This window comes from Camellia sinensis, chromosome 1, assembly GCF_055761805.1.
Source record: "Camellia sinensis isolate YWXY chromosome 1, ASM5576180v1, whole genome shotgun sequence".
NCBI classification, from domain to species: domain Eukaryota; kingdom Viridiplantae; phylum Streptophyta; class Magnoliopsida; order Ericales; family Theaceae; genus Camellia; species Camellia sinensis.
The window spans coordinates 72347385-72359284 of record NC_138961.1 but is presented as its reverse complement, the minus strand read 5'-3'; the positions used below and the strand labels follow the sequence as shown (position 1 = coordinate 72359284).

The 11900-nt window shown below is 34.4% G+C and overlaps 1 protein-coding gene across 3 annotated transcripts; it reads right to left on the bottom strand.

The window, feature by feature from the left end:
* Positions 1 to 514: 514 nt before the first annotated feature.
* Positions 515 to 10681, bottom strand: LOC114322287 (autophagy-related protein 3). 3 transcript variants are annotated; one of them, XM_028269562.2, is made up of 10 exons: positions 10174 to 10681; positions 9147 to 9217; positions 6338 to 6454; positions 6095 to 6261; positions 3806 to 3891; positions 3610 to 3661; positions 3252 to 3317; positions 2133 to 2260; positions 1469 to 1571; positions 515 to 958 (listed from the first exon to the last, which is right to left on the bottom strand). In XM_028269562.2, exons 1-9 carry the CDS (start codon positions 10332 to 10334, stop codon positions 1475 to 1477), a joined length of 945 nt encoding a protein of 314 aa, XP_028125363.1. In that variant the 5' UTR covers positions 10335 to 10681; the 3' UTR covers positions 515 to 958; positions 1469 to 1474. The 3 variants fall into 3 exon arrangements, 2 of the variants coding, with proteins under 2 accessions (XP_028125363.1, XP_082735573.1); XM_082879447.1 differs by having other exon boundaries at positions 515 to 952; positions 10174 to 10654; XR_014336128.1 differs by having other exon boundaries at positions 805 to 958; positions 1801 to 2260; positions 10174 to 10654.
* Positions 10682 to 11900: the final 1219 nt, after the last annotated feature.

Here is an 11900-nt window from a genome sequence, read left to right as displayed (position 1 = left end):
AGATAAGGCTAATAATCTATGAGACCCATCTATAGAGTTTTTGATTAGGTACATGAGTGAAGGGATTCCCCCCCCCCCCCCCCCCCACGGCCGGTTAGTAAGACTACCAATCCTAGTGGGGTTAGGATTAAAAATTGAGTGAAGCAATTAGTAAGTTTTTAAATAATTTTTAAGCAAAATTTATATTTTTTACAAAATAATAATAATAATTATTATTATTATAATATAAAAAAATACTAAAATTAAAAAATATTAATTTTATATATTAATACTATCACTAGTATTACTAATCCGATAGTGTATAAACAAACATTTTTTATCTTATATCTCCAATACAATACCACCACATTAATAAACTTCTCACTAATCACATTGTACTCTTAATCCCCTCTATCCTATAGAGCCAAACAAACGTAGCTAAAGTGCCATCCCGATGTTATGCTGATATGTTTTTATATGTAACGAAAGGATCCAAGTCAAATCACTTTTCTGTACAATATATATATATATACAATTTTTCTTTTTAGATAACATTAAGAATTATCTCAATAATCATTATGTTTCAAAGTAAAAGACTTTAAGTTAATTCATATACAAAAACTACACAAATTCTTTCTCAATCACATGATAAATCTCTTTAGCTCAAGATCATGTCCTAAAACTAGGACCCAAGGGATTCTTCGCTACCCACAAATCTACACAAATTTATCCAGCAAACAACCCATACAAACCAATAGTTAGAGCCAGCTAACAAATAGCGACACGCTTTAGATTTTGAAGTGAATTGTATTATTTACAGTCATATATGACAACACTTGAACCATTGAGAAAATAATCAAAAGTGAGGTCTAAACAACTTGCCATTTTTTAGATGATGATGATGGTGGTAGAGTCAAGAGTACACCAGCATCAACCAACTTCTTTATGTTTACATCAAATTTGCATCTTCTGTCTGTCTCTGAGAGAAAGAGAGAGAGAGTGTTTCAAACACTGTTAATATAATAATTATGGAGGCAATGGGTAGACAGTTTACTTCACTTTCTGAATCTTAACAGAGTTCACAAGCAAGCATAGACGTTGACAAACATTAATAGAAGGGTAAATTACACTGACCACCTTTGAAATTTTAAAAAAAATAGAATGAGCCCCTATAGTGATGAAATGGTAACAGAATGTATGCTATTAATTGTATACATATCACTATATGCATATTTGATTTCAGTCAATAAATGGTAAAATAAGAATTTCATTACATAGTTCACTGAAATCATGATCAAACTATTGTAAAGACTAACGTTTGACTAATAAAATGGAGGCAAGTGTTTTTCAATTATAAACCTTGAAGGAGCACAGCGTAATATTATGCCAAATTAGTCACTCCTCCAAAGCCTCGAGGGAGGTCAATGTAGTTTACCCTTCAACAAAATACTGGGAACCAATACAGTGGGTTTTAGTTATTGCAACTTACCTTTATTTATGTGCTGGAGCTGCCAAGATCAAAGTCCATCGTGTAATCATATTCAATAGTTGGAATCACAGAGGCCACAAATTTCAAGAACAAGAAAAGGTACCTATAAAAGTCAAAGAGTCTGAGAATAAAATTCATATAGGGAAAAGAACTTAGAAAGTAGAAAATAAAATTCAATATAAAAGCTAAACCTTGACAGGAATTGATATATAAGAAATTATAATTGAAAGATTTTGTCAGAAACTCTGACGGGGGTTTAAGATTTAAACCCAATCCCAGGTGAAGAAGGGACTCAATCCCAGGTCTTTAATACCACCATCAAGCCAGTTTACCTGCTAAGCTATATGGCACCTCTTCGAAGGGACTTATTGTTTGATACAACACTATTAACCATGGACCATTTAGTGTTATCTAGCCTTCTTCAATTTCGTGACCTCTTTTGTTGAATTACTTGTACAATTCTGTCACCCACACAACACCCTGCCTTGAAACTCCTGCCCAACCCCAAGTTTTAGGTCTACTGGATGAGTCAGCTTGAGATTAAGATTGTAGTTCTAAATACAAGTCCTCAACAACCCAATTTGACAAACTGCTTAACTCGATTCTCAAAAGCAGGTAGAACTGAATCAAAAGTGCTTGTGTGTGATATGGTAAAGAAAATTACTTGTCAACTTCCGGCTCAACTCCACGGGACATTAGAACATCAATAATTTTCTTCATCACAGCACCATGTCGGCATGGATGCACAGACGCATGTTTCCCAGGCAAGTGTGGATGGTCTTCAATAGTTACCTAAGTCCAACAAGGTTTAGAGTAAATGATAAATTGTCCAAAAAATATAGGTAACTAATCAAAAGCAAACATAGCACAAAAGTTAAGAATTGATAGCCAAAATAGATCTTTTTTCCCTAGCCTGAAATTGCCAGAAGAAATTACTTGAAACAAGTGAACAAAAAGATATTACATGCTCAAGCTAGTTGTGCAATTATCAATCAATGTATAATCACACGATGAACAAGATATGTTTTGCACAGCCTGTCAAACCCTTGGCACAAAGATTAAAAATAGTCATGAGGTGTACCAAAATTGCCGAAGAACAAGATGGGAAGACCAAGGCAACCTCTAAAGGCTCAAGAAGGGGGCAAAGCTTTGTAGAATTTACATATCCTGTTAGCCAAAAGTACACTCCTACAACACCAAAAATGCATGACTGACACAAGGATCTTATATAGCAGGGAAGCAATTGGTACATAGGGAGTCATTGGTTGGTAGTTGGGGAAATAAATAAATCTGTCACATAGAAACCCATTTCCTAACCTATTTCCATGAGATTAAGAATGCTTTTGGGGGTTCCTAACACACCCATTAAGGTACCTCAGACTCAGGTCAATCTGGACCAATTTCTTCCCATCATTGACAGGAAACCTCATCAGCACCACTTATGAATATACCTCAGCCAAAGGTAATTACAAATCATCCTCCAGACTGACAATCAGAAAACAAAAACAAGCTTCCTACATTACAGAAATAATGCAGGGGTGTTTGGAATGGGCTAAAATAGCTAATAAAACAAAACACCCCATCACATCTCTCTCTACTTTTTTGCATGTCTTTTCGTAAAAACCCAAATAGCCAACTAAAATAGCCTATTCCCAAACGGATAATTTGTATATCTAGATAACATTGCTCACAAATGGACCTTCAATTGGCAAAATATAAGATTCATTCGAATTAAAAGCCACATTTGGTAATAATTGTTAAGAAATTACAATTTTCTGCTCACCGTTTTACGTGCATGGTCTTGGCTAACATCTTCAAGTACAAGCTCTGGTTGTAAAAGCATCCTTGACTGCATGGTAAACCAAAAGACTGCTCAGCAGATATAATATACACATTTCATTAATTAGTTCAATTGCATTACAAGGTTGAAAATTAGTTATGTAAGATAACTTTTCCATAGCAAATTATTCTCGATTTTCCAGAGCAGCCGTACTAAGTAATAAAATTATGTTTCCCAACAGTTCTTTCTGTTTGAAAGTTTCAAGTATTTGAGCATGGTGCCTCGCGAATAGCAATGGTACAGCATTTGCTCTTAGTTTTGCAGTAAAGGGAAAAAAGAAAGTACTATTAGTGTAACGAACCTCATCATATCCAGTTAGCCATACACGTGGAGTTTGATAATACTTGTCATACCTGAAAAGAAACCAAAAAAAAAACATGACAATAGAATGTAAAAAACCACATGACAATAGTAGAGAGAGCACTAGATTTTAATCAATGTGGACTCGTGAACAAAATCCACTATCAACAGGGTCTGCATGATATAATTTAACTTACGTTATGCTGACATCATATGTTCTGGTTCGTAGAATATTGTCATCATCAGGTTCATGAGCCACGAGATATGTAGATTGAAGTGTTGCCTGCATTAAGCAGGTACGTAAATCACAATTATCAAACCTTCAACAGTAGATTGAACAACATTAAAGTACATCCTCTAGGGGCATTAAACCCAAATACCAAAAACCGATAAAAAATTGTTTTATTTTCAGTCTATCAATTAAAATTCCTGTTCATGTGAAACTTCAACATGCAGCTGACCACTGACCTATAATGCAGCCATCTCATACAAATCATATACCTAAACTCAAAACCTTAGATTTTTCATCACTCCTCATAAGAGATTGATGTGTTTTTCAAAAGAGGAAAAAATAACAGTTGATATTCTCCATCTATATTTCCTGCACAGTTTCAACATAAGCATATATATATATCGACAATGCTACGTAGCTCAAATTTTGTGGCTCAAAAGTGGCTCAAATGGCCAAAACGACGTCGTTTTGAGTACAGAACAACATAAAAATGGCCAAAACGACGTCGTTTTGGCCATTTGAGCCACTTTTGAGCCACAAAATTTGAGGTACGAGACATTTTCCTATATATATATATATTATTTGCACGAGGCACACATGCATATCATTTGATTCTTTATTGCCAAGTCATAGACCAAATTTGCTACTATATTCATCTCTCGTCCAACGAAAACTGCTTTATATTAATATATTGTGATATATACACCATTTGCTTTGATTAAGGGAAAGAATAATGGAGCAAAACAAGCAAATATCCAAAGACTAATGAGGCATCAAAAGTGGCTAGCTTTCTAATTCTTTTACCAGCTTCATGGACAAATAGTTTTGCTTCCCTCCATACCCAGGGTGATGCAAAGGGCTACCTCCTATTCATAATATCAAGCTGAAAAACCAGGGGCTCTAAGAAGCATGGACACAGACACGGACACGTGAATCGCGACACGACACAAAATGACACAGACATGCCAACACGTCAATTTTCAAAAAATGCAGGACACGACATACGGGGGACACACATAAAATATAAAATTGTATATATTTATTATATGTCATATATATAAATATATCATTCAAAGATAATAAAAATGTAATATGACACTAATTCTTATTAATTTATATGATTTTTGTTTTATTATTGCATCTTAAGTTATTTTGTTCAAACTTATAATTAGTTTCATCTGTGTCTAATCGATAAAGACACGTACATGTGTCCTCCATGTGTCAAAGAGTGTCAGGGTCCTTAAAAAAAATTAAAAAATATGACGTGTTTTGAAGAGTGTCGGTGTCCAGGTCCTTAAAAAAAATTAAAAAATAGGACGCGTTTTGAAAAGTGTCGGACATGTGTCGGAAAAGTGTCCAAAGAGTGCTGGTGTCCGACATGGATATGACACGGATACGTCACCTTCTTAGCATAACTAAAAGCTGCGATAGAGGAAGTAGAAATCTTTATTCTCTGCCATTGGCCAGGAGGCAGAATTAAGCAAAGACCATTATGGAAGACAATTTTAAGATGTCAGAAGTTCAAAGGAATCTGCCTTCTGCCACCAGAAACAAGACCTTTTATTGAAGTACTCATAAAGCTATAATAGTAAAGGATTTGAATGCTCAAGCTTGTTATTATGGAATAATTTACCACTTGAGTCTACATGAATGTTTGATTGGAAAAGTGTCCAAAGAGTGTCGGTGTCCAGGTCTTTAAAAAAAATTAAAAAATAGGACGCGTTTTGAAAAGTGTCGGACATGTGTCGGAAAAGTGTCCAAAGAGTGCCAGTGTCCGACATGGATATGACACGGATACGTCACCTTCTTAGCATAACTAAAAGCTGCGATAGAGGAAGTAGAAATCTTTATTCTCTGCCATTGGCCAGGAGTCAGAATTAAGCAAAGACCTTCATGGAAGACAATTTTAAGATGTCAGAAGTTCAAAGGAATCAGCCTTCTGCCACCAGAAACAAGACCTTTTATTGAAGTACTCATAAAGCTATAATAGTAAAGGATTTGAATGCTCAAGCTTGTTATTATGGAATAATTTACCACTTGAGCTTACATGAATGTTCGATTCAAAGAAGAAGAGTTGGCAGAGATTTTTATTATGGTCTTGCTTTTTCCTTCACCTAACATGTCTTCAAATTAGTAATTAAGGCCCTGTTCGGTAATATTTTCAAAACTTTTGTTTTGATTTTTCATTTCTTTGGAACTTGGAAGCTTCAATTGTGTGCAAAATATTTATTACTCTAAAAGAAGATGCACTTACAGGATCTGTTTCAATAAGGTTGTCAGGTTCCTCGTATTCAGCCATGTCTGGTATATCTTCCTCCTCCTCACCACCAAAGTATGAAGAGATCGACTGAATGGTATTTTTCTTGCTGATCTCTAAAGTTTCCATGGAAGGCAAGTTTTCTTCCTCATCACATTTGTTTTCTACACAATGAAAAGCATAAAATGTCAAACAACGTAAACTTAATTTCTGATTATCAGGATTCAACAAACAACATACCTTTTGGTTTACCATGAGTTGCCAACCAACCATCATTATCCTCATTATCAAGAAGGACTTCGCATCCAGCAGCTTCATATTCTTCTTCCACTGACGCAGCTCTGCGTAGACAAGGAACTAAAAAAAAGGAATTACACTTTGCCATGAGTTGACTCAGATAATGCATAAAAGTTTTAAGCACACTTAAAATAGAAGCACAGCTGCTTCCTATGAAGCACGGACACTTCAAAATAAGTATCGTAGCGGTGTCAGAGACGAGGGTACGCTAGGGACACATACGTTTTATTATTGAAGGGTACACGCCAGGGACACGGTGGGGACACACGTGTCCAAATCTGGACACATCAAGGAACACGAGGACACGTCGAGGGACACGCCATTAATTTTTATTTTATTTTATTTTACTGGGGAAACGTGTGTCCAAATATGGATGATCTATTAATTTATTTAAATGTAGTGGTTTATATATATATTGAATTAATATTAGTTTTGATTAATTTTGATTGTTTGGTAACATAATATTAATCTACACAACAAGTTTATATAAATTAAAAAAAATAAAAATAAAATTAAAAATTTGCCGTGTCCCAGGCTGTGCCTGTGTTCCCATTTTTTTGAAATCATCATGTCCCGTGTCCATGTCTATATCCGTGCTTCATAGGTTGCACTAGTAAAGAACCAAAAAAGAAACTTGTGGACCACAATTTTAATGCACAATTACGCATATGCATCACTAGATAGTTTTGCCAATACCCTAGAGGCCAATAATACAAGATTGTCACCTATGGATAATACAAGGGTTACACATGTATCCTTCCGGATCCGCATGGTCATTGAGCGGTAACATTGTTAGCAAATAAATTTCAACCAAGTTTATGTTCAAATTTCAAATACGGTCAATTAGTTAATGACACACATAGAGCTTATGATAGAATTATTGTAGGTAATCACTTCCTAAATTGATCAACTTGGCCAATTGAAGTGTTTAAATAAAACAACATCGTATCATAGCGACGTTATTCAAGATACTCAAGTGACACGTGGAGCCAACAAAAGATAACACTTGTAGAGCCTACAACAAGGATACCACACAGGATGAAATCCAAAGGGTCAATATAGTTAATCAGATATATGATTAATCATATAGCACTATCATTCAAAATTCAAATGGCACTATCATTCAATTTGAAATTCAAATTAAGGATGAGACACTGTTATCACTTGGATGGCCCGCTATAAATATGAGGACCATCACACAAGAGAGGGGATTGAAAAATCAGAAGTGAGAATATTAGAGAAAGAGAGAAAGAAATTAAGAGCCAAAGAAGTAGTTACAAGAAAGAAGTTGAGAGCTTACACTACATTGCAAGCATCTGATACGATGGCGAGCGTTAGGTAAAGCGTTCCAAACCCAACTATTGTATTTTGTATCTAAGGATTCTAAATCCCTACAATTTCAATAAAACATTTATTTTTCTTAATTTGTCTTCTGTTCATTTTGTTGTTCTTCATTAATCGGATGTCTCATTTAAATAAATACAGATCGGAAATAGGAACATACTATTCAAATAATCAACACTATTTAGTCCAAAAAAATTAAACAATGGACATTTGTAACATGAGTTTTGAAATGTGTTGAAACACTTCATGTTTTGAAATTTGTGTCTACAAACATCACAGATAAACCCTGCGTTGAAACCACACATGCAATATGCATACTGCACACAATCATTGTTATCAGAAAACGTTAACACCCTAGCGATTTACGCTCTGGAAAACACATTCAAAACATGGTATACCTTCGTTCCAAAACGGTAAATTTAGTGATCTAAAGACATAGGGACACGTCCAGGGACACATCGGTGACATGGCAGGCACACACCATTAATTTTATTATTTTAACAATAAACTAAAATTTAGATGGAGTGAAGTTTTGGATTGACAAAATGTAAAACAATGGGTCACAATGTTCATACAACTATGTTGTTGAACGATTAATTTGAAGAACTGTACACTATAATTTAGTGGATGTCAAATTAAGAAATCTACTCCTATTGTACCACAATTTACAGCATGTGGCATATCGCATTCCTGTTCCTCATACCAAAACAATCCACCTTCTAGGTAACATAGCATACAAGAAATTATTTCTTTAATCTTCTTCCTATTGGCCAATTTATTTATACCAAAAAGACAAAATTATAAGTTCAACAGAGATGATACCAATAGCAATTAACGAAGTGTTGCTAGTTTTCTCATGATAAAAATGACCCACTGTTATAGGTAATAGTGGTGTATAAAAATTACAGGAGCTTTTACCAACTAAGAAGTACAAACACGGACACATGACATGACATGACATGACACGGACACGCGGACACGCAAATTTTTAAAAAATGTAAGACACGATACGTTGAAAACACGTGCAAAACATATAAATTTAAATATTTATTATATGTCATATTTTTAAATATTTTATATCAAATATTTAATTTTACCAAATTTATGAACCTTAAGTATGCTATTTAATAAAAAAATTAATTTTTTTTTTGAAAAAAATGATCCTCAGCGTGTCCTCAATGTGTCCCAACATGTCTGCAGCGTGTCCTCAACTTGTCCGCAGCGTGTCCCAAGTGTCCTAGCGTATCTGACTCTCTACAACGTGTCCGGCACGTGTCCGTGTCTAACACGTGTCAGACACCTGTACGTCACCTCCGAAGACGTGTCCGTGCTTTATAGTTTACCAACAAATGAAGATTCTCTAGCTACTGAAACAAGAAAAGAACATAGCAACCATAATGTCATTTACCGTTTCTAGTGATCAAAAATTGTTTTTCAGCAGGTAAATACGACTTCCTCTTGCTTGGCTCACCGGATTCCCTATCCATAAATAGCAAAACAATAAGCTAAGGAAAACAGACCACATATTGACAAAGATCTAGCTGATATCAAAGCATGGTACTTTTGCATATGAAGTTAAGTGGTTTGCTAAAAAATGGAAACAGAAGGAGGAACAGCTGTGCAACACAAATATCCTCAGCTTCTACGTGATTAAAATCCCAAGTAAAGTTAATTAAGTGGCTAGCCTAAATGCATCGCATCAATCTTGAAGCTTTTAACTTATTGTATGGGCTTGTTAACTCCCACCTCATCCAACTTTTGTGGACGAAGGAGAAGAACCACGAAATGGGAAACCAGGATGCTAAGATCACAAATGAAAAGTGGCAATAACAAAAATGTGTAAAAAAAACTAGCCAAAATTAAAGTTATCTTTGAGCACCAAAAAAAGGATCACCCCATATACCAGGTCCTATTTTTTGAAAGCGCCTAAACTTCACTCACCCATTGGTCTTGCCTTTTGATCTACCGTCCAGCAACCCAAAATAAAAAAAAAAACAAAAAGCAAAGCTACTACTGATTAAACCCATTCATTGTCATGAACACCAGTCATGATTGGAAATGGCACTGCCTCTCCTTCCAGTTTCAAGCTAAAGCAACTTCTATTATCCACCGATTTCGTAATTTCTAGGGTCACACAAGTAATGATAACAGGATTTCAAAAAAATTCTTAGACACAGCCAAAGTATTTAAGCTTTCACAAAACCAAGACAAGTTTCGATTGTATAATCACGAAACCAAAACAACTAAAAAAAGATTGTAACTTTAAAAATAAATAAATAAATTGAATAACAAATTTGAAATTCAGAGTAGGACACTGTGAAGCAACCCCAAATTTGCAAGCTAAAAGCTAAGTTCTCTGGAAAATAAAACCTAATCAGAAAAAGCTAAACGCAATGAAATTGTTAGAATCGTAGTGTAATAGAGCGTAAATTTACCAGGACCAGGTAGGGCATTTGGAGACGAGATTGTCGCCAGCGAGAACAAACTCGGTGATGCTGAGAACGCCTTTCTCTTTGAAGGCAGAGACAGTTCGAGGATTCGTGATCCTCTCGACCGTCCCTTTGAACGCTTCGTGAAGCTTCTGAGACAGAACCATCGAAGAAAAAGAAGAAGATAAACAACACTGAAACCTAAATTTGATGGAAACCCTAGAAATTCAATTCGCGGTTGGAACAGATATCCTGGATTTCACAGGCACGTGATCAGAGCTGTAAAAGGGTTCAGTTGAAGAAATCTGATAATTTAATTCGTTGGAATGGAAGAAGATGGCAGGGAGTAGGGCTGTAAACGATTCGAGTCATGTTCAAGTTGTTTATAGAATTAGGAGCCCGATTCAGCTCGAGCTCAAACTTCAAAAATTGAGTTCCAACTTCCAACTTGCTCTTCAAATATTTATTGAATTTAAATTCGGCTCGATCTAGTTCGATCAATAAATAAGTTGAAAAAAAAAAAAAATTTAATTTAAATTAATTTACTTATTAAGATAAAAAATATATATATAAAATTATGAGTAAAATTTATTATAATGTTTATATTAATAATAAATTTCATCAATTAAATATATAAATTAATACAAATACCAAATATAAATAAAAAAATAAAATAGATCGTTGGAAATTTATTTAATATATTATTAAAAATAAATATTAATTTATTTATTTTTATATTCACGAATCTTATCGAGTCGAGTTTAGTACTACTCGAGGTTGGCTCGATTAATAAACGAGTCTAGAGCTCGTTCATTTAGTGAGCGAGTCGAGGTCAAACGAGCTTTAAAGGAGTCAATCTTGAATTGTTCATGAACAGCTCGATTCGTTTGCAGTTTTAATAGGGAGAGAACCATTGTCCCTTGTTTGGCAGATTAGGTAGGATGAGATTGTTAGTAATAGGATGCTTAGCGAAGAGATTGTTAATGTGAGGATTATTAGTAAAGGGATTAAGTAAAAGTGTATTTGTTTTGATGATAATATGGGAGATGATTAGTGATAGGATTGTTAAATTATTTTTATAGAAAATAAATAAATAAATTATTTTTATATTAAAAAAAACTAAAACAAATATTAAAACAAACCGGTGCACTTGGTAAAAAAAATAAATTTTTTTATATAAAATAGAGTCAATCACCCTCACTATTTTTCTAATTCTACCTATAATCCAGCTAAGTTAATCCTTTTACTAAAGGGGTTACTAAGCTCCTTGGACTATCAATCAGCCCTCTCATTTCACTACCAAACATGCTATGGTTGGGACCTACAACCATGGCAATCCAATTCAGCCACTCAAGTTGCGAAACAAACATAGCCTTAGGGAATACAACTGGCTTTTTATTTATTTTTAATTATTTTAGTATGATTAAAAAAATTATGTTTGGAATAACCGTTGACTTTTTTTAGTTGATTTGATAATTATAACTAAAAAATAAGATTATTTATTTAGGTCACATTATTTTTCTATATATTTGACTTGGGTCGACCACTTGTAATTTGGTGGGATATCCTTTACAATCAGCTATCTTGCTTTTCAAATTCCAAACGTTCTTTCTATTACACTTCTAAGTGATGAATATGCTTGGTTGAATTTTTCTTGTGCATTTTTTGGGGGGAGGGGGTTGACTATGTTCAAATTGAGCTAGATGATATCTCTCTCCTTTGTAAGGTGCAAA

Bases quoted from the DNA above. Each gene is read 5' to 3' on its own strand.
- LOC114322287 (XM_028269562.2), bottom strand. From the start codon at position 10,334: ATGGTTCTGTCTCAGAAGCTTCACGAAGCGTTCAAAGGGACGGTCGAG. The intron at 6,455-9,146 runs GTAAATGACATT...CCTTTTTTTTAG, and splicing joins ATTTTTGATCACTAGAAACG to TTCCTTGTCTACGCAGAGCT. The intron at 2,261-3,251 runs GTGAGCAGAAAA...TGTTGGACTTAG, and splicing joins AAGACCATGCACGTAAAACG to GTAACTATTGAAGACCATCC.